The sequence below is a fragment of the Setaria italica genome, chromosome I, assembly GCF_000263155.2.
Source record: "Setaria italica strain Yugu1 chromosome I, Setaria_italica_v2.0, whole genome shotgun sequence".
In the NCBI taxonomy this organism is placed as follows: domain Eukaryota; kingdom Viridiplantae; phylum Streptophyta; class Magnoliopsida; order Poales; family Poaceae; genus Setaria; species Setaria italica.
Window position 1 is genome coordinate 13,921,084 of NC_028450.1, and position 22,673 is coordinate 13,943,756.

At 43.1% G+C, this 22,673-nt stretch overlaps 3 protein-coding genes across 4 annotated transcripts; 2 read left to right on the forward strand and 1 right to left on the reverse strand.

The window, feature by feature from the left end:
* The first annotated feature begins 1,706 nt into the window (after positions 1–1,706).
* Positions 1,707–5,690, forward strand: LOC101772053 (circumsporozoite protein). Its single transcript, XM_004952258.3, has 3 exons — positions 1,707–2,599; positions 5,080–5,136; positions 5,256–5,690. The coding sequence occupies exons 1-3, from the start codon at positions 1,769–1,771 to the stop codon at positions 5,289–5,291; spliced, it is 924 nt and encodes a 307-aa protein (XP_004952315.1). The 5' UTR covers positions 1,707–1,768; the 3' UTR covers positions 5,292–5,690.
* A 6,552-nt stretch (positions 5,691–12,242) lies between these two features.
* LOC101772459 (protein MIS12 homolog) lies at positions 12,243–15,847 on the forward strand. Of its 2 annotated transcripts, none has more exons than XM_004952259.4 (7): positions 12,243–12,524; positions 12,665–12,731; positions 13,372–13,491; positions 14,054–14,143; positions 14,229–14,367; positions 15,246–15,386; positions 15,485–15,847. In XM_004952259.4, the coding sequence occupies exons 1-7, from the start codon at positions 12,385–12,387 to the stop codon at positions 15,541–15,543; spliced, it is 756 nt and encodes a 251-aa protein (XP_004952316.1). In that variant the 5' UTR covers positions 12,243–12,384; the 3' UTR covers positions 15,544–15,847. The 2 variants fall into 2 exon arrangements, with proteins under 2 accessions (XP_004952316.1, XP_004952317.1); XM_004952260.4 differs by having other exon boundaries at positions 12,243–12,512.
* Positions 15,848–16,744: 897 nt separating this feature from the next.
* LOC101773140 (protein DEHYDRATION-INDUCED 19 homolog 4) lies at positions 16,745–22,444 on the reverse strand. Its single transcript, XM_004952261.2, has 5 exons — positions 22,223–22,444; positions 21,237–21,376; positions 18,769–18,846; positions 18,381–18,664; positions 16,745–17,251 (listed from the first exon to the last, which is right to left on the reverse strand). Exons 1-5 carry the CDS (start codon positions 22,320–22,322, stop codon positions 17,140–17,142), a joined length of 714 nt encoding a protein of 237 aa, XP_004952318.1. The 5' UTR covers positions 22,323–22,444; the 3' UTR covers positions 16,745–17,139.
* Positions 22,445–22,673: the final 229 nt, after the last annotated feature.

Sequence of the window (22,673 nt, forward strand, 5' to 3'; positions counted from 1 at the left end):
ACAGCGTTTTGCACGGAGAAGAAGAAAGAAGAAATAGAACGAACTGGTCATTTTCCACTAATGAGTGGCAGTAGTGGGTAATTTTCTTCAACTCCACCAAATTTGATTTCGTGGAGCACCCCCTGAGCTGCTCCACCAAATCCATGGATCTAGGGGTAGATCCACCGTTTTCGTAGAGCAGATCTGTGGTGGAGTTGCTGGATCTAAAATTGTTTGGCTGAAAAAATCTAGAGCGGAACTATTTTTAAGGATCTGAAACTACGTGGAGCTCTGCCAGGCCCTTAACACGTCTCAATGTTATGCTACTCAAGGAAGCCCATTGGGATAATGCCTAGCTAGTTCCAGTTAGGGATGAAGACGGACGGATAAAATCTTGTTTCCGACCGTCCATTTTTCTACATTGATCCCATATTTTTATCTATGCGAAAACGGGATGTGAAAATATGAGAACGGGATGGGAAACGAGATGAGGGTGACCAGGAGTAGGATGGAAACAGTTGAGGGTGTATCCCGCTCGTATTTGCGGGATCCTATTTTCAACCGGGATGATCCCGTATTCATCCCTTTTTATTTATACGGGATAGGTCCAACATCACAGTTCTTCGCTCCCTCAGGTCTGAGGCCTTGACCCAACATAGTTTGGATACGAGATACTAAACTTAAACTTTAACAGTGTCATATCGGATGTTCGGATGCTAATTAGGAGAACTAAATATGAGCTAATTATAAAACTAATTGTAGAACCCTGTGCTAATTCGCGAGATGAATCTATTAAGTCTAATTAATCCATCATTAGCAAATGGTTACTGTAGCACCACATTATCAAATCATGGACTAATTAAGCTTAATAGATTCGTCTCGCGAATTACACTCCATTTGTGTAATTAGTTTTATAATTAATCTATAGTTAATACTCCTAATTAGCATCTAAACATCTAATGTGACGGGTGTTAAACTTTAACACCCAGGAGCCAAACAGGCCCTTAAGACGCCTACAATCAGTGAACGTGGTGGACGAGGGTCGAGCTTCGATGCCGACATCCGGCGCTGGAGCCTCAGAACCTGCGCATGCACGGGCAGCGGGGCAGGAGGCTCATGCGTGAGCAACTAGTGCTATATGTGATGATTATTTTTATTTTCAAAAGCATCTTGGGATGAATTCTGATACTGCTATTGCCTTGCGTGCTACTCGTATGCTAGCTTGGCAGCTTGCTCTCGGTTGCAGCGTATGCTAGCTTGGGAGCTTGCTCTCAGTTGCAGTGCATAGTGCTAGCGTGCTGCTCTACTGCTTGTGATTGTGGCATTGCAGCCTGTTGGCCTAGGCATCTTACAGGTTTATATTGATACAGTGTAGTTTGAAACGTGTCATCCCGGTGTATGATCCTGTTTCCGGTATTTTCACCCATATTTGTTCGTTTTCGTATACCTGTTTGTCTTGCTTCCCGTTTTGCTCCCGACTGTCCCGCTACCGGTGGAAAAATATGGGACAGAACATGATTAAGGGGTTTTTCGCCCGTTGTCGTCCGTTTTCATCGCTGGTTCCAGTATTAGGTGTGGTGGTATCATTAATTGTGTGCATAATAGAAAAGGAGATTTTATTTGGAAAATCATAAAGACGGCAAATCAATGTGTGCAAAATCGCCCCCTTCCTTTTACTAATTTATTTCGCAGAGATGGGCCCCAGTTCCTTTCCTTCTTTTCGTCCTCTTCTTCAGTCGTCCCCCAGCCCCCACCGCCGTCGCAGCCGGAGGGGAGAGGACGGAAGGCAATGCCGTGCTGCCAGACGCTGCTCACCGCTGCCGCGGCCGCCGCCAGTAGCACGCCGGTATGGCTCCACCGGCTGCACGCCAAAGAGGGCCTTTCCTTCCCCTCCCACCTCAACATCGACGACCTTCTCTACGGGGGCCGACAGCCGCAGCCTCCCCCGCCCCTTACCCCGCCCGTGCCGCTGCCGCCTCCTTCCTCCAATCACCAAGCCAACCTCGCCGTAGTCGTCAGGGAGCCGCCTCCTAAGGTCGCCGCTAAGCCCAAGCAGCCGCAGCAGCAGCCCCGCCCACCGCGCAATCCCTCGCGACCAAACCCTAGCTCTACCAATTCCCCACAGCCGCCGCCGCCGCCGCCGCCGCAGCCGCAGCCGCAGCTCGCCGCCGTGATCTCCGACGTCTTCGCGGTCCCGTCCTCCGTGCCGCCGGGCACCCCGCCGCCCAAGGCCTTCCGCAAGCAGTCCCGGCCCCGCCCGAGGACTGACGACGACCAGCCGATCCCTGCTCTGCCTCCTCCGCCGCGCCCCCACAAGGACAAGAAGGAAAAGATCGCCACGGCCAAGAAGCGCCGCCGGGCGGAGCGCGCTGCGGAGGCCGACGGGGAGCGCACCAGCAGGACCGACGTCACCGTCATCGACACCAGTATCGACGGCTGGAAAGCCGCCAAAGTGCTTATCCGCAGGGGCGACATCTGGAAGGTCCGCGACAAGAAGCCCTCCGCGGTGTCTGAATTGGAGGATGCCATCGCCAAGGGCAAGAGGAGGGCTGGCCTTGTCTCCAAGCTGCAAAGAGATAAGGAGAAGGAGAAGCTTAAGGAGAAAGAAGCAACAACATCAGTGAGTACTCTTTATGCCCATGCTAGTGCCCTGTAGTATCAGTATCTCTATTGTGCTGCTTGACCTGCCTCTCCCTGGAAACTCACATCTAGCTATGTGATAGGGTTGCTTGTAGAGATTCTGATTTTTACAGAAATGTAGGATGCCACTAGTGACAAAGATAAGAAATGAAGGATTTTTTATATTCTTTTAGTAAACAAATGCAGCCCCCCTAGTTCCATTTATATGAAACCAATGCAGTATTTTAAGTTTCTGGCCCAATACTGTCAAGCAGATTATGTTCAAACTGGGTACTCAGCTGATTTGCTACCCAAACAACAGCCACCTAGGGCCTAGCAGCCGAAATTGGATTATTGATATATCTAGAACTCATGCCGATAGTGCTCATATTACCACACGCACTGGATTTAGACACAGGACCATGACTTCAACATCAATCTTTTGCTTTGATGCATCTTTCCACATAATCCTTGGAATTTCCTTCTTCTGCTTCCGCAATGCATCTTCAGCAACATGGTATGATCGCATTTTGCCCCCATTCAATAGCAACCTGAACTGCACTCCAGATCTCTCCATCTCTGTTCAAACTTGTCCCTGAAAATATAACCACTCGCAGTTTCCATTAGCTTCATATGGCAGCAGAAGTAACTATATCGAGACAACACTTTTATTGTCACTATTCAACTATTCAACACCTAGATTAAAAATCTGTCCCTAAAGATTTGTCAAACGTGTCTGCAGTAAACAACCAGACATTAAGCACCATGTAGCCAAAAAATAAATGATGGATGCACTTAATCTCTCCATAAAATAAGCAAGTTATCAGATGCTTCTGTTCTCTCAGCATATCCCTGGTAAGCAGTTTATTTTAGCCAGAAAAAAATGAAAACACTGATCTTTGGAGGCACAGTCAATTTCCACAGTGCTGGAATATACACATCTTTCACTTCAGCAAAAAGTAATACAACATACAGGGATTGCTCACTGTACTGTTTTGTTAAGGTTCACATTGTATTTTTATTTGGTTTTCCTTCTTGAGTTGAAGTGTACCTGTTGATTTACTTTCTTGGGTTAAGTATTGTTGTTTTGATGATCCAGGGAGTGAGTTGATGAAGTTGGGTGCAATCTGTTATTGTATTATGTTTTGTATTGCCATTGCGTGTCTGTGTCAGCATGACAGTATGCATCCTTAACTATGACCATTTGTGCCTGCAGACATAGATGAAAGCATGCATCTAGGTGTAGAAATATCCACCTAGGATAGCTTGGTTGTTTCATTATATGCTATATGTGGAGAAAAAAGTATATCAACTGTGTTGGGAATACATCCTCCTACACAATGCAGTGGTGGCTGCTGAGGGGTGGGATGAGATCACATGGATCTTGATTATGGTTAGGTTCAAGTATGGGTAATATCATATGGCACTGTTAATTGTTGTTGATCATGGAATCAGATGTTTATTATAGTTTTTTTATGAAGAATGTTCGTTATAGTTGGATGTGTTCTCCTGTAGTAGGGATAACCGGATAGGTGGGTTCACATGGCAGATTCTAATGTATCTTCTCTCATTAGATAAACCTGGTTTGTTGGTTTCAGGATCTACTAAAGTACACATGTGCACACCAGTCTCTGTTTCATTGTAGATCAAAGGAGGCCACCTACCATGTTATGCTTTTACAACATTTGTTCACCAATTGAAAAGCACTACCGTGTGCCATGCAGTTTTCAAGGGAAAAGAAACAGGGCAAAGTTTAGCAATATAACCCGTACCTTTTCCTCATGTTTTGCTTTAGGGACGATATATTAGAATCACGCGGAACAAGTTGGATACTACTTTTAATCACATTACGTATTATAATAGAAAACCTAATTGAACAACACATGTTCGTGAGATTTTCCAGCTACTTGAACAAGCATGATTGGATTAAAAAGAGTACAAATCAATAGTGGTACTCGCTAGTGGTGTGTGTTGCTTATTATCAGGTTTCAGTGCCATTACTAACTTGAACTCATGATCACCCATTCCCCATGTGAGTTTCTTGCCGCCAAGGGCATATGCACGTTCAATAACAGTATGGTTGTTAACATTTGAATTGACTGATTTTTTATTCTGTTATGGGACATAAACTGCAGTTCTTTGACATGATAAAATTTTCCCGTTGGTCATAAAAAAGAGTGTCGTTTTGAATGTTTGCGGATTTTGAAATTCTGTTATTAATATCTTGATGAGTATTTGCATATTTGTTTTGGATGGTATATTAATAATGTTGTGGTTTTACTGTGTTTTGCAATCACATTATCATTGGTTTTAGTGGTCAAAGACCATGTTGAGGTCCAAACAACACTTTTCTGTGACCAAAGGCCATCGTTTCAAGCATATTACCATCCGTTAGAAATGTTGGGTGGATTGTAAAATATAACCAGGCAGTCATGCATAGCATGTTTCACTAAAGCTTTGTATGGTTGTGTCCTACTCCAGGGATACATTCAAGCTGGTAGTGGAGATGTGACAAAAGAATCAGATGACTCCGACAAGGTAAACCTGATGAATTCATCTCTGATGTGAAGGGTGCTTTTCTGTTCTAACACAAAATTAAATAACTCATGCTGTTATGGATATGCTAAATAAGTTTTTTATTACATCCTGCTCTGCAGGTGTTAGTTGTTCACCAGAGCCAGAAGGCCAAATAGAGGCAAGAAAAATGGGTCAAGACAGCCCAATAGGTGACTTGAGAGGGAATTGGGAACAAGACATGGACAACATTGTCATTACATTGCAATTAACATATTCAGTTTGATTAATGTCCTATTGATCCTTTTTTTGTGTCTTGATCTCATCCTATTAGAAATTTGAAATTCCAATCGCGAACATGGGATGTTCTGGAGCTGGTAGGATATAATGTTTATAGATGAACCCTCGCGAGTTTTCCATTTTCCCCCTTTTGTAGAGAAATGTCATGGTCATCAAAATGTTATTGTTGGCTGTTGTTGGAGTTGATGGGCGTCTGATTCAATTGGTCTGTTTGCGTGTACTGCAACTTGGTTGGGTACTGTAAATGTAATGTTCATATTGGTTGCTCAGTTGCTGTACACGTTTGGTTGGCTGTTGTTGGAGTTGATGGGCGTCTGATTCAATTGGCCTGTTTGCTTGTTTGGTTCCGACCCTTAGGCTAGGCAGCTGGCTCCAGGCAACAATCCCAGCCCCAGGCGTCCGAAATTGATGGCCTGGGTTCGCTGCCTGGACCAGGCAGCTTGGCCAGGGTCACAATCAAACAGGCCGGTCTCAAGGTTCCTGTAGGGTTTCAATGGTTGACCAAACGGTCAATGCTGTTGCAATGTCATGAATGTAGTCGAATGTAGTCGCGGTAGCTTGATGCAGAATGTAGTCGCGCGTCTAATTTTTTAGGCGTAAAAGGAATGTTCTCTTGAGTGTTGATATCCTGGTATCCTCTCTTTCGTCACATGAATGCTCCATATGTTATCATTCCAGGAGTACCGAACAACACGAGCATTTGATGTATGCAAATCCTTCGGTCCATCTAAGGATAGAGCTCCATCTTATTCTGATTCTCTATAGAAGATTCTCTAAAAGAAGTGATTCTGTGGCTGAAAATGATTCTCTTTGATTCTAACATAAACTCTTAAAATCATGAAGGAGAATCACTTCACAGAATGAGGAGAAGCTACTTTCAGCTCCTAGCCTCTTAGTTCATTTCATAGAATCACTTCTCTCTGAAAAACTATTTGGTAGAGGTTTTGCTGGATTTAGCAGAGAATCAGCTCTGGAAGCTCTACCAAACGTACCCTATCACTACATGACTGGCCTGAGTGAACTAGTTCAATTTGATGAATCAAAGTTGCCAAATGAGGTTTGAATGGGCGCTCCTATCTATCTTGTGGAAGATAGATAGGAAATCATCTTCCAGCCCACCCCAGCCCATTATCCCCTTCCTTCTTCTTCCCCGACGACACCCTACCCCCGCCACCTTCTCCACCACCCCCGCCGGCGGCTGCCGCGCCGCCCGCCCGCCATCCACCACCACCCTCCACCCCACCCTTCCTAACCCGACGCCGCTCATGACCCCCGCCGCCGGTCACCGCCCACCGGGTGTCTAGCCCCAACCGGCAGGCCGAACCACCGCCACCGCCAGGCCTACCGCCGCCGACGGCCTCCTCCTCCTTCTCTAAGGTCGGTGGCCATTAGAACCCCCAAAACCTGAACCCTTAATCCTAACCCTAAGTCCGCCAGTCTCGACCACCGCCTGCGCCCGGCTGCGACCTCGCCATCGAGCCGCCCCCACCCACCTCCCACCCCTCCGGCAAGCTACCCTTCCCCAACCTCCCCCGACAGCGGCGGCGAGAGATTGTGTGGGAGACGAGGGAGACAGGGGAGGTGAAGGAGGATGAAGGAGATCGTGCGGCCCACAGAAGGCGCACGAATTTCAAACATCGGAAGATTCCGGAAGATGGATATGTTTTTCGGGTTTCAATTCATCTGCAATTCAGGGGGTGTTTGGCAGCACTCCACCTTTCAGAAATCAGCTCCACTCTACCAGCTCCACACTTTTGCAGCTCCACTCCACCAACTCCAGAAAAATATGGAGTTGTTGAACGTGTTTGGCATATTGTTGTGCTCCAGCTCTAGGAATATGAGTTTTTGGTGGGAATGTTCTATTCTGCCCTTGGTGGTTGGATCGGTTGAGTTTTTAGCATGGTTTATATTTTTTTTCCGCTGCTACAGTAAAACCAGGCCATCAGTACCGTTCGTAGGTGTTTTTGAGTTTTTTTCCTGCTGCTACAGTAAATAGCGTACAGTACTTTCTTCAGGGTTTTTTCCCATGGCAAAAAATATTGAACCAAATAACGTTGTACCGAATGAAAGGTTGCAACAAATACGGTACAAAATCAATCTTTCCAATACAAACTAGTTCCAAGTAAGAGAGAGTGCGGTGGCTAGCTCATCACGAAAGACATCCATAGTTGGCGCGTTGAGTGCGGAATTCGACCCATCTGACGCCGCTTGCAAAACTGCATATTTGTTATATCTTTCCGGTATTGTAGGAACAAAATTAGGATCATGATCAAACCGAGCAAAGTCTTCATCTTGACTTCCATACTCACGAATGAAATTGTGAAGGACCATGGTAGCCACAACAATCATCTTTTGCTTGTACATGGGATATGGTGGCATCTTCCAAAGAATTTGCCACTTCATTTTTAATAGTCCAAAAGATCGCTCAATCACATTGCGGATAGATGAGTGAACCCGATTGAACCTTTCCATAGGCGTCTTAGGTTCAATACCTCTATGTCATTCCGGTAAATGATACCTTTCACCCTTGTAAGGAGCGAGGTAGCCAGAATGATTAGGATATCCCGCATCCACAACGTAGTATTTGCCTATGTTCACAAAAAAATAATATGAGTTATGGATTAATGCTACATGTTAATCACATTCATATATCAAATTGAACACATGTTACCTTGTGGAGGATGTGGAAAAAATTCTTCATCCACTCTGAGTGCATTGTACAACACACTTGTATCATGCATAGCTCCAGGTTATCCCGTGGAAACATAAGTGAAACGCATGTCAAAGTCGCATACCGCTAGTACATTTTGAGTGGCTACCCCGGTCTTTCCAATATATCTCACTTGCTCATCAGGTGAAAGAGCAACACGGATATGAGTGCCATCAAGTGCACCAATGCAATCTTTGAAATGTGGATATGCGCGTTTGTCATCTCTTTTCTTTTATGGACTGTGGGGAAGTTGGGATTCTTTGGTCGAATGAAATCTTTCGCCATAGCCATCAAAGCATTTAACACCTCATCAAATTTTCTACTAATAGTTTCGCCAGAATGCTTAAATCTATTTTGAGCTCTCCTATTAGACTCGTTTCCAGCACATGTGTATAGGAACATAGCAAACATCTCTTTTGTGCTAATGTGCATAGAAGGTCACAGCCCATACCTTCCCACCAACACACCATGAAGATCCAAGAAGATTTCATTGTTCATACGTAGTTGTCTATGACATTCTCCAGGACTTTTCATTGTCTCTAGCAGCCATCCTGTTCCACTTACACCAGATGTCCTTGTTGGGTTTTTAACAAGGTAAAGGTTAGCATATATTTGTGCAATTTTTGCAGCACCCAACATAAGATTCCAAAAGACCTCGCTTTCATCATTGGAGTCATCACTATCGCTCTCACTTTCCTACAGATAAGAGATCATATGACATATAAAATAAAATAAGTACTTGGTATTAAAATAACACTTAAGGTTGAATGACAATACTTCAGTCCAACAAGTAATTAAAAATTGAAATAACACTGCAGTTTCAATAACAATAGTTCATACGAACAAAAAAGAATTATTAAAATGACACAATTCCTCAATTGCCATACTTGGCATTGTACTTTCTGCGAAGCCAATTAAATCTAATCTCGTTTGTTGGCAGGGTCATGAATATTTCCCTTTGGTCCTTCTTCACAAACAACTCTGTGGCGATATAATGCTCATCTGTATCATATCCTATCCCACATTCCAACACAAGGTCCATGACTTGTTGCACAGTTACTTCACCCAATTTTTTAGATGTAAAAGAGGAAGCGGACTCAGCAATCTTGGTTACTTGTTCCTGAATAACTTGTGATGTTCCAGTTCTTTGTTTCTTTGCTGGTGGAATTCTTTTGTTTGCTAACAAAATAGTAGGAGAAGGAGTAACCTCTTGGACCTCATCTGTTTCATCCCAAGTAACTCCGTCATCGTCGCAATCATCAGGGACATCATGAACCTCATTCACATGTCCGTTGTCAACATCCTCTTGTGTTGGTGGTATGATGAAATTAGAGCTCATAGGATTCCAATAATCGCTTTCATCATTAGTTATGTCAGCAAACATCACTGTCAAGTCCTCCTCATTTTGCAACGGTTTTTTTCGAAACTTGCCGCAACCTGGAATCTCCTGCAAGGACATCATCGTTATTTACAAAAAAAATGACATGAACCTATTGCTTAACAGAAATAAAATAGTTTCGGAACTCACCGCCCTTGCCTTCTTCCACCACTCATCATCCATATCAATCACACCTCTTGCTCTGTCCCATCCCGCACCCGTTTGCTTCCTCATTAATTTCTTCCAAGTCGTTAAATCGGTCTTTAACTTATCCCACTTGTTCTTCATTTGCCGCTTGGTCAAACGAATTGTAGTGAGGTTGAAAAATTCATTGCTGACCTCATCATAGCCTACTGAGTTCAAATGAGTGTTCGGTCTATTTCCTTTCTTAACTTGTTTGGTAAATAACGAACATATGATCGTCGTGTTTGCATCAGTCCATTCAATTGAATCACCCTGAATAACATATGACAGTCCATTGAAGTACAAGCATTCAAAGTAATCTGACCTTGTTGATAAAACCACAATTGTTATTCAGTCACAATCCATATAACATGCAATCCATATAACTCTTCTAGCGGTACAAATACCTTGCCTATCGGAGGTGCTCATAGGAGAGTTTAGCATGCACCACATGATGTCTAGCAGACTAGCAACTAAATACACCCTATGTTTCATATGTGATAGGTTCAGAAAATCTGGTTAATCTGGTCAGAAATAGCTAACCTTGACTCATTCGGAATACCATTAGTGTAGCTACTCAAAAGGATTTATAATCACAAGATTACTATATACAAATGGTCCCAAGTAGAATTCGATTCCTACCAGATTGCACTTATGGCTTAATGGAATTCCTTCTGGATAACAGGCAAGTATGCATACAAGTTTGCTACCACACATTACAAGTACCCGAATGAATATATGACTCAACTGTCCTGAAACTAAAAAAAAAATAATTCTCAGACTACAAAGCCATTTCATGAGCAATGATTTCCAAGAAAAGATGATGTGACTGCTCAACAAAATTGATGTGGTCCCTCCAAATCTTGAGCCAACCCATTCATCTAGACCTGCACCAATAGTTTATACGAACTGAACCCATCTTGCTTATTCAGGAAGGAATGCTTATTCAGGAAGGAAAAAGCCTTCCAAGTCTCAACCAAACACATAGCATAATGATCATATTTAGAAGGAATGGTCAATTGGGCCTTAACAACAACTACAGGTAGATGCTAACTTTACCGTAGCATTTCACCTTCGCACTAAATCCCGACAGAAAAAGTGGGAAATAAATGGGACCGTTCCGGAGTCGACAATCGAATTAACATCTATTAGCGCAGCAAGTGTTCTTTTCAAAACTAGAAGGCTTGAGATCGATAAGATCAATCAAGTAAAACGATCAGCAAACTGTGCGCTTGATCACTGAGCCTATTATGCAAAGCAACATGGATGAACTTTGACACGACGGAAAATTAAAAGTAACTCAGCAGATTCTACCATAAGCCTTTCACTCCTGATCCAGCTATCCAAATTGACTTTACAAGCATATTTCTATCTTGCAGCTGAAAGATGACAAACAATTATACAAGTATCACTGGCTACATGAGTTAGTTTTTCCATTACCGTGTCAGGAGCGTTTCTCTTTGATGCCTTCTCGCTGCCATACCCGGCGCCACAGCCACGGCCACGGCCGCCACCCTGGCCAACACGGCCACGGCCTTGGCCGCCACCCCTGAAATTGCCAACACGGTCACGACCTCGTCCGCTGACGGCCAGACCTTGGTCACCATCATCCTGGCCCCGAAATCACCCCTGGACGGATCTTGCTCCATGCCTGATGCCTCCCTCGTCACGCTGGTCACGCCGCCCACAACGGCCGGGCCGCCCCTCGGCGTGCCGGCCAGACCGGCGGGGGCCGCCAGGGACGCGCCGCCCAGGCCGGTGGGGGCCGCCCTCGGCGCGCCGGCCAGGCCGGCGGGGGCCGCCAGCGACGCGCTGCCCAGGCCGGCAGGGGCCGCTCTCGGCGCGGCAAGGCCGGCGGGTGCCGCCTGCGGCGCGGCGGCCAGGCCGGCGGGCCCTTCCATCTCCGCGGCGCCCAGGCCGGCGGGGGGGCTCCCTCGGCGCGGCGCCCAGGCCGGCGGGCGTCTCCCTCGACGCGCCGCCCAGTCCGGCACCTCCGTCCCCGTCCATCTCGCCGGAAGAGTCGCCGCCGGCGGATCGGCGGAGGCGCAAGGTCGGGCGCATGCAGATGAGTAGCGGATGGGTCTGGTGTTCTATTTTCTTTTGACCAGAATCGAAGGGGTACTGTGTAACGGCCCTCGGCGTCCCTCCCTTGGAAGAATCCACGACGAGGTCTGTATTCAAGATTTTTGGAGCACCCCTTGAGGTACTCCACCAAAAACGTGGATCTACCCCCCTGTTCCACGTTTTTCCTAGAGCCGGAATTGCTGGAGCCGAACATGTTTGGATGCGATTTTTTTGGAGTTGGTGGAGTGAAGTGATTTTTGGTGAATGAATGTGCTCCCAAACAGGCCCTCAGTCAGGCAAATAAAAAGCACTGCAAAACGCACCAGCGAAGCAAGCCCAAGACAAACCATGAAAAAGGACCTTGGACGGACGGGCGGGGAATTTGATGTCACGGGCTGGGACGCGTTCCATAGGATTTAGCCCATGAACAGAATCAGGCCTAGTTAGGACAGCCCGCGAGGCTCATCCACTTTCTTCTTCTGAACAAGGCACATCAAGAAGAAAGCGGCTGTGACCAGCGAGAAATTTGAAACCCTCGACCGGGCTCCGGCGGCCGGCGGCCGACGACCATCCCGGCTCCGATCCGCTGCCTCCCACCAGCCAAGAGCTCAGAAGACTCGGAAGTAGGAGAGCGACGATGGAAGAAGGCGATGAGAGCGCGCCAAGAGCGGGGGCGGAGGCGGAGGCGGCGCTGGGGCTGAGCCCGCAGCTCTTCGTCGACGAGGTTCTCGACAGAATCGCCGACATCAGCGCCGAGGCCTTCGAGTACTGCCTCCAGTTACGCTCTCTCCGGATCCTTCTCTCGCGGATCCCCGCCTCGATTTCCCTTTTCGTTTCGGTACTCTCTCTACCCGCTTGGCCGCCGACCGGCAGGCAGCTTTTTAACATGCCATTTTCCTGTCGCTTTTCTTCTCCAGTGAAGCGGCCGCACCAGGGGTCCTCGGCGCCGCCACAGCGGCCCAGAAAGCCGCGGAGCTCCAGCGGGTAAGTGACTGGCTCCCGCAACATGATTCGATACAGCCCAAATCGCGGATTAGATTTGGGGATGGATGGATAGTTAACTGCCTGTCCTCAGCTGATTCATGTTCCTGTCTTGTGAATTCCACTGCGCCAGAATTCATATCACAACTTTACCTCAAAAAAAGAATTCATATCACAACCACATGTCCTCAGATAGCGTTCCTTTCCCACTAAGCCACTTTTGTTTGACTTGATTGTTCTTATGTAGTGGAGATCACTAGCTGACCTGTTGCAAGCTACGGTGTTTCAGTATCTGCTTGTTTACAGTGCTGTATGGCAAAGAAAGACAGGACCAGGAAAGCATGGCTTCATTAAGTATATTATGAACTTTATATGGTGCACTAGCCTTCCAATTGCAGGATTGCACTTAGCTGCTTTGACGCTTCAAATGTTTTAGGCAGTTAACTTGTGTACTTCATGTTCCACAACATGCATTAATTTCTTTAACATATAATTTGTTTTACTTAGGCTGCCATTCATTATCATCTCTTCTCTTGTAAAAGGCTTTTGATAGCATTCTTAATCACGTAAACTCTTATTGCATTATTTTATGAACCAGCAGGACCATATTGATAAGTAGAAGTGTGTTTTTTTTTGTCTGTAGGGATTAAATGGCATTCGCCATGTTGTAAAGAATGCACTGGATAAGAGAATGACCAACTGGGAGAAATACTGCTTCGAACATTGCTTCAATATACCTGAAGGTTTTATGGTGCCTGAAGATGTACGTACCTTATATTCCAAAGTAACAGATTTGTCTCAAACATGTTAAATTTAGCATTGATCTTCTGTAGCAACATTTCAATTGTGTTCATCATTCCTCATTCATTATAGATGAAGGGGAACAGAAAAACCCTGTTTATGAAGGTTCATAGTTTAGAAATCTGTTATGAGTTTATTGGTGTAAACACTCAACTACAGAAGCCCACATACTCTTGTGCAGTCATAAAAGCCAAGAGGTCGTGCATTCAATATTGACATTTTACTAAACTGCTGAAATACTTGAGTTTTTGTTAACATAGTTTCTCTCATAGACTTGTGAATTTGATGTTGTTGAAACCAGTGTTTCTGGTGAATGCAACAATTGTAATACCATTGTTTCCATTGATCTGAAAATTATCTATATATGTGGAATATCGGTTTAGCTTAACTTTGTGCTAGATTGCAGTAACTACAAAATAAGCCTTTGATTCCAACTGTGCTTTCTTTCACATTCACTTCACTTCCTCACCTCACAAGATATGGTAATGCGGATGAGTATATATGATCTTCTTTTCTTTCATCAGGATAATTCATGTGCAAAAGATTCACACAAAGATGGGACTAATTCATATTTGGATGTCGAACTTGACTCCATAAGGAGAAAGCTCGAAAGTGTAAGCACCTTAGTTCTGATTTAGCTTATGATATATTTATTCCTGTAATGTTTGCTAGTGTTTCTCACCTTTTTTTTTCTGTCAGGCTAACAAGGAATCTGAAAATCTTCAAAGAGAGATGTCTTCATTAGAAAATCAAACTACGTACAAAAGAAAACTTGATTCTGCTATTGCTGAGATACAAAAGTTGTTTGATGACAAATTTGTGCAGGAAAATTTTGAAGGTATGACATTATATTCAGTAGTTTAACCCAAAAAAGGAAGCAGAGAATGGTACAATATTTGATCAATTCTTATTACAGTTATCAGTTCTGTCCAGTATTTCCAGAGATAGTTGAACTTTTCTGTTGTTCACCAAAGTTAGCATGTGAAATATTAGTTTTTCTTTTTGATAAAATTGGAAAACTATTATGTACACAGTAAGGTGTTACGGGATCCATTGTCTTGTCTACCTGATCAGAGCTCCAAACTGCTCAATTGTTTATTGGACATTACTTATTGAGGAGGATGTTATCCTTATACCTTAGAGAAGTGGTGCTGTCTTCTGCGTGTCATTTATTTATTTATTTGAGAACAGGCCTTCATGCTAATGATTTCCCTTCACCAACTTGTTTGACAATTTGATACCACATGCAATTCTTTCGCAATGCTGGTGCCTAGCAGCTTGGTGTCATTTTTTTCGGAGGGACCAAGACATGTTAGGGAACCAGTATTCTTTTCCTCCACATAGTTGTTTCACATTGAAAGACAATAGAGCACTGAGACATGGTGACTACTGTTCCTTTATACTGAAGAAAGACCATTGCACGAAGTTTTTCACTCCATGCGTTACCTTTAGCAAGAAAACTGGTAAAAAAAAACTTGTGAACCTAAATTGTGGATTCTGTCACTTCTGTCATTTGAATGTTTCCTAGTCTTTTATTTCATGTAACACCTCGATATTGTTGCGGTATTGTTGTAGAATGTGTGACATCAATTACAAAGTTTACATGGACCTTTAATCTGGATAGAACATATCTACCCTTTTATCAATTCAATCTCCAGTCAATCTAGTTAGCCCTGGTTCAGAAAGTATGAATAGTCAACTGTGCTGAACCTGCAGATCTTGCAAAGGCGATACCAGTATTGCAGCAGAAAATAATAGGTATGAAAAAGAAAAGAACCGAGACTGGGAACTTGATAGATCAACAGGTTTGGAACACGAATGGTCTGAGAGACAGTAAGCGTCAAGCATTGGGTAACGGTACTGCCACCACTTCCCACATTGCCTCTTCAGTTCTTCCGTGCATAGAACTATACTGTGTGTTTATATGCCATTGACCAAGAACTTGCCCCTCTCAGGTTTTACTGCATGCACCGAAGACATTCAAGGGATTGTCAATATCTTACAGAACAAGTAGCTTAAGGTGTTGTGCAGCCTATGCCATATCAGGATGTCAACTATTGGTTGCATTTGCATTACAGTATCAGCTACGCTTTAACTTTGTCTAGCCATCTTCTTGCTAGCTGCCTGTTTGTGACACTGAACTGCGTTATGGTGATGGGAGACTTCCTGTATAAGCTAGGGCTGCTATGTTGTGTAGATATGGTGTATTGGGTATTTTAGGTAATGCATCAGTGAGACTTCTTGGATCATTGTGTTTTTTTGAAGTAATTCTTGGATCATTGTGTTGATCATGAAAGTTTCTCTTTTTTTGGGCTTAATTTGTGTCACCTCTGCAAGTTTGCCTTGTTAAGTTGCTATCCTACGTTGTGATCAGAGGTATATATTGTTGCGACGGTACATTAATGTGTCCTGCTGGAAGCAGCTAGCTGTGATGTCGGTGCATTCTGAGTTGTAGGTTACATATAGTAGGAACAATTTGTCTGATTAATACTGCTGTTAGTGCATATGAATTCTGAGTTGTGACAGTTACAATAAGTCTCAGTTCTTATCGCCTGAATATAATGCTCCACAAATTATCTGCTCAGATATATGAAACAACTCGTTAGGTTAGGGGGCTTGGATCCGCGTTCGGCAAGGAAGGATTCATTTCCTACATTTTTAGATGGAATAACAATATTGCAGCCTCTATCCGTGGATGGGCACAGCTGCTCTCATCACCAGTCCAGATTGAGGAACTTGCCCTTGGATCTGCGGTTAGTGCATCCTCCAACCGGAGATCCCAAATTCCTGGCCACCCCATCTACATGAGGCCCTAAAACTCTTTACTTCAACTACTCCCTCCGTCCCACTTAGATATCTAGAAAAGTCAAAACAACTGATATCTAGAAAAGTCAAACAACTAATAGTTTGGGATGGAGGAGGAAGTATTGATTAAAGAGAAGGTATTATTCAATTAGTCTTGAAAAAAAGTACTTTCATGATATATTAAGTTTATACGACTTTGTGTTGCCAAGTTAATCCAAAACATAGTGTTAGAAGTTGCATTCGAGACCAATTGTGAAAAACATCATACATTTACGAATGGAAGTTGACTTATGACAGCAGACATTTGCAAAGACAGCTCATTCTGATAGCGATAAAAGAGGCTCCAAAACATTGCCACATGGATTTTATCGACTTGTCACTCGCATCCTGTGGAATTTGTTGAAAGAAACGAACTTAAAGGATTTGGCAGACAGATTTCATACGCATATACCAAAGTTGGAAAGCCAACATTCAAATGTCCATAGTAATAATCAAATTAGACAGGGTACGACACCTGCAGCACAGAATGAAATACAATGAAAAAAACATTAAGACTCTACTATAAGAACACTAGTCAATAGCCTAGCAGTCTGAATTTGATCTGGAAAACAAAGGTTCAGAGCTGCTTCCATAACATATAAGAGGCCCTCCGCATCTTCAGTTTATCGTCGAGCTTCATGGAATCAGGTACCAGCCTCAGTCGGATGAACAACTTCGAGATACCGAAGATTATTAGCTCATTATTCATCCAGATAAATGAGTGGGCAAAAGGCCCACATGATTCAGGTGCATGAGCTCTGTTCTGCTAGTCATCGAAAAGGGTAGTGACAAGGATATGCTGTACAAAGGCTGATCTCACTGCTGCTCGCCTCCTCCTCTGCTCCCTCTCTTCATGACTAAGGTTGGAATCAGCAGCACTATAAGAAGAAATTGCATTAATGCAGCTCTCTCTATTGGAGTTTAAAATCCTATCGTAGTAATGTATTTCATCTATGTAGACATAACTGATGATCCATGGTGTTTTAACAAGCCTATAAGATTTGATAGTGTGCATAATCTACACAACCCAAAGCAATATGCAATTATGGTACAGTTTTAACATGCCTACAAGATTTGATTGTGTGCATACTTGATTTATTGACATCCTCTACAGTTTGAAAAGCATAACTTCAGGGCTGGATGAGAGCCAGCAGTGCTGGATGTGGTACAGGACTTACAGCGCCCATTGTTTCCCAACATTGGACATTCGCATTGGTCATTCGATATGAAGCAAACTTAATTCCACAACGGAAGAACAGTATAATTAAACAGGTCTCATAAATTTACACTCCAGACATGCTTATTCGACCTTAAACTTATATGTAGAAAGGGGGATTAAGCTTATCAGAGAAGCTCTATAAGTAAGCTAATCATTCAGCACGGAACAAATTGCAGCGCAGAACATGAACTTGCATGGTAGGTGCAAATAAGGTATTAACGTGATGGGAGCTAGGATATATCACTAATCTTGGTTTGGTGTGCATATTTAGTGCAAAAGCAATGGTGCCAGCATGCACCAATCTGGATTCCATCGTGGCAGTGGGCTCATAATCTATAAGCACGCAAACTTGGCATACAGAACGGGCTGGATTTAACAAAATAGCTTCTCCAAAGACGTTTAGTTCATAATCTATAAGCACAATAACTTGGCATATAGAATGTATCCAGTCTGTGCTAAGTTCTAGTCTAATCAGAAAAGGAAGTAAAGAGCTAACTAGGTAGCTATTAAGCTGACTCTAACCCACATATAACAGCAATCTTAATGTGGATGATTCAAGCAGCTTTAAGCTAAGTGTTCATAAACAGGTTTTATCTTTTGTGGCTTAGCAATCAACATTAAGATTGCTACATAACAAAGGAGGCTTTGTCTTTTGTGGCTTAGCATTTTCATTCAAAGGAGGCTAAAAGAAACTTCACCTGACATAGAAACCCAAAAAACAGCCACATAACATGCAGAAGTACAGCAAACTACTAGTGATAAGAGGCAGGAAAGGAATTGGATTGTACCTTATCTTCCAAGTCTTTGAAGGTAGTGATCTTTTAAACCAACTATTTTCGACCACAGCAGGAGCAGAAGATTTTGACGTTTCTTCTGCTTCTGTTGAAGATAAATTTAAAACTAACGACGATAGCAGTGAATCAGTGACTGAACTAGATGTATTGGTACTGCTGCTTCGACCGCTATTTCCAAGAAGCACCTTTAAGTAGGTCTCCTGAAGATCTCTCCCTGCGTAGGAGAGAGTGTGGTTGCCAGAACCAGCAACTCTACGTAACCTGTGATGTCTTTGCAGGTGCATATTATTAAGGAGACAAAGGAAAGTTACAGTTCAAGAAACACTTCCACAACACCAATGCAAACTGCCTATAAAGACATAATCATCTAAGAAAAGGATATTTTAAACAGGTAGCCATGCTGAAGAGTTATATGATCCAACAAGTCTTTCGAAATCCTGGCTGAGCAAACTGGGCAAGCCTACGGAGAGTATAAAAGTGAGGTTAGGAACTGTACAATATATTACATATATAATGGATGCAATGGGCTGAGCTGTTCATAATGCCAATAGCTAGCTTCTGTGCTTATGGTGTATAAGCCCCACAAAAAAACTGTGGTTTTTGGCCACAAACTTATGGTGCATAAGCCCCTCAGGCAAAAACAGAATCTAGTTTTGGCAGAAGGCCAACAACCTTGTGGGCATGTCTTGCTCATTTTTTTTTCTCGAACGTCGTGGGAGATCTGCATGTCATTCCATTAAAGAAGAGTATAGCACCACTCGCACACATGACTATTCGTACACACAAACAGACACAACACTCACGCCCCCTAGAGACTTAGTTCATATTCATGCCACAGAAAATAAAAGGACACAACCAAGGAGACATTGCCAAGAAACCCTTGAGCAACTTTTTAAGGTCTCAGGTTCTGACGGCACACCACAATGCGATAGAGCAAATCTGATGCAACCTACGTAGAAAGCACCATAGGCCAATTTGCTTGAGTAGAAGATGGTGGGGTGTGAATTAGGGAAGAGGCAATGTGTCAAGCCCACCTTATTCCCCTACATAAGCTGAAGCTTTGTGTCCATCAGTTTGGCCACAACTTCAGCTTATGCTTAGAATAAGCCACATATGGGATTTTCCAAGATACACTCAACTTTGAAAGACAATGAAAAAAAATGTTACTTCTAATATATGATTAAAAACAGTCCTTGCCCAACAAAAAGAAAACAGTCTATAGTACCATTAAGCGAATGCTAGATCAAACAAATAAGCAATTGGAAGAAGTGTGCTCTACATGGGAATCACTTAGACAAGCTGTATGCATGCTAGCTATCAAGTATACCAAACATCTGCTAAATTCAAGTTTTCATAAATTGAATAAATATTCGCATAGTGCACCTTATTATATGTTCATGAGCAGATAGGCAGGCAGTCCAAGATTTTACAGCACCTCAGCCAGTTTTAGCTCCACTCAAGTTCAGAAGACCTTAATTGTCACATGTTCGAAGGCATCTTTTATTCTTTTCTTTGAATATTTCAGTACTACCGAGAAGAATAGAAAACTTGCCGGCACACCCACATTTTGTGACTTTAATGACTGAGTGCTTTATGTACTCTAAGCACCCAATTTGCAAAACCTAATTGGCTAGTTGCAACGAAATGAATCTAATCCCATAAAGCCATTTCTTATGTCAAAACTCAAAACAAAGCAAATATTGGTGGACATAAAAAATTGGCAAGTGCCATTGAACAAACTTCCCCCATGGACATTAAACCTGTATGATGGGTTAAACCTTCCCCTGTGTGATACAGTATGGTGGTGGCAGTGCTTAGAGATGTGGAGAAAGAAAGGTTCACTGCAACAAGGGAGCTGCATTTAGCCAAATAACCAAAAACAGTGTAAGCAACACGTCACTATTTTCTAGCAGGTCAAACAGGAATGTGATGGATGATTGTGTTTATTTTGGAACTATCACTCACTTAAACTACTTATGCGAGTGTGGGTGTGGATGGGTGCCTGGGGCTCTGTACACATTGGTGGGGAGTTATGCTCAAGAGTGTCACAAGGAAAATCTAACTCACGGTACAGAGTATATAAGCTCATGACTTATACACATAGGTACTTGTATAAAGCAGCTTCTAAGTCCTTGCTGAATGCCATTCAGACACTAGATAAACACCATCCATTGCCTACCAACAATGAACATAGCCCCCATAGTATAGTTCCTATAAGAAACTAATGTGCCTTGCCTAATTTCCTGGATGCAATTATGTGTATTACCTAATTTAAACCTTACGGTAGAACAGTGCAACTATGTTTAAAGCTTGACATCATCTAAAGCACTAGAGTTATCGTGATTCATGGGGTATTTACATGCACTCAATCAAGTTCGCGGACAGATGAGCTCAGGTTCATTGAGTAAGCTTGCAGGTGATGTAAATATTGTCAAGACCATGCTATTTCAGTGCTTATTAGTTTCATCATCTAAGGATGAGAAGCATTACTTTGAATAAAAATATGAACTAATATTCTGATGTGAACACATAAGAAACATATTTTGTTCAAATTATATTAAACAAACATTAAATAGAACAACCAACAATACAGTGCCCAATAACAATTTGTGGACAAAACAAACCATATGGATATGCAGCATAAATAACTGGTAGCTAAATATGACCATATTTATAGCACAACCATGGAAAACCACCTATACTTCTTAGTTCTTGGATCTCGCACAGAATGTTACTAGTACGGATTTGACTTGCTTTCAATCTAAATTTCCCTGTAAACGTTCAATCTACATTTCCTTGTAAACATACCAAATAAAAGAAGCACACACAATTCGAAGGAACTGAACTTACCACAACTTTAGACTCAAAAGGGTGCTCATCCTCCAAATGGGTACAAAGAGATGTAATGTCATGATCTTCATAGCAGTAAGGACATGAGAAGTCTGAGCGTCCCTCGTCCTCAGGTTCAATATCATCATAACCAAACCGCTCTGCAAGTGTATTATTTATCAATATAAACAAAGTAATAAAAAAACAGGTTTACAGAAAGTACAATAAGGAAAAATAAAAATGAAGATTGCATCTTTTTTTTAGATAAAGACCATTTCTGGAAGATTACACTTTCATCTCAAAGGATTAGAAGAATCGATGCTAGGAACTTAAATGTACAACAGAGTTTAGGATTCTGCAATCCAATCCAATCACTAATTCAACGGAATGGTTTCTGTGTTTTGTGTCGAAGTGTCATAGACACAGTTCTCCGAAATATACATCAGGTAGATTTATTGCATACTTTTCTGAGATTTAACCTTGTCATCTGTAGATTGCTGAGAGCTATGACAACTGAACTGTGCCTTTCATATAAATCTTGTATTAAAAGGATTGTAACATTTCACATACCAAGCAATTTAGTTCGAGCCTCAACCTTTTAGATAAATGTAATAATTCTCGCATAAAGGAGGAGAATTGAAATGCTGAACGAGAAGTTTATTTATATGAGCTTAATTTTCCGGTCGTAGAAGTCAAGCTATATCCAAAATCTTCTCTATGTTTCCCGTACCTACGCCCCCAAATGTAACAGAAATGGAACGGAACTGAGACGCATTTCTGCTGCAAATCGAACCTTTCTTAGGTGGTCACCGCGTAAATCCAATAAAAATCGCTCAAATTAATAGCTATTAACCGGTCAGGACGGAAACTTCCGATCCCTCAAGAGGGGAATCGAGATTCAACAAAGAAGCCGCGCCAACGGTGCAGCCCAATCTGGAAAATTTTGCCCCGTCGGAACAATCGCCAGGGTCTTTTCTATGCCGGATGAACAAACGAGGAGGAGGTACCGTGATGGGACGCCGGGGTGGCGTGCTGGCGCTGCGCGCGCTGCAGGGCGAACTGCCGTTTGGCGGCCATGAGGCGCGAGATCCAGAGGTCGGAATCCATGGTGGCTGCAGGCTCCCCCTCCTGGCCTCTCCGACCCCTTCCCTCTCTCTTCCCCCTCAACTCGGTAGACGGCAGGCACCACCAACTAAAATTAATTAAAAAACATTTCTTTTTTATTTGATGGTGATTTCTCCTGTTTTTTTATGTAGGAAGGGTGTTCTTCCTGTAATAAAGAGAGGAGACCTGGTGGAACCGTGGTGGTTGGGACCACGCGTCAGAAGTCAGAACCTGCATAGTTGTTTATCTTTTTTGGATTTGGAGCTCCGGATTATTGATTAATTGGATATGTGCTATTATAATTCCCACGTTTTTTAGCCACACCATTATTATTCGCATAACAGGAGTGATGCC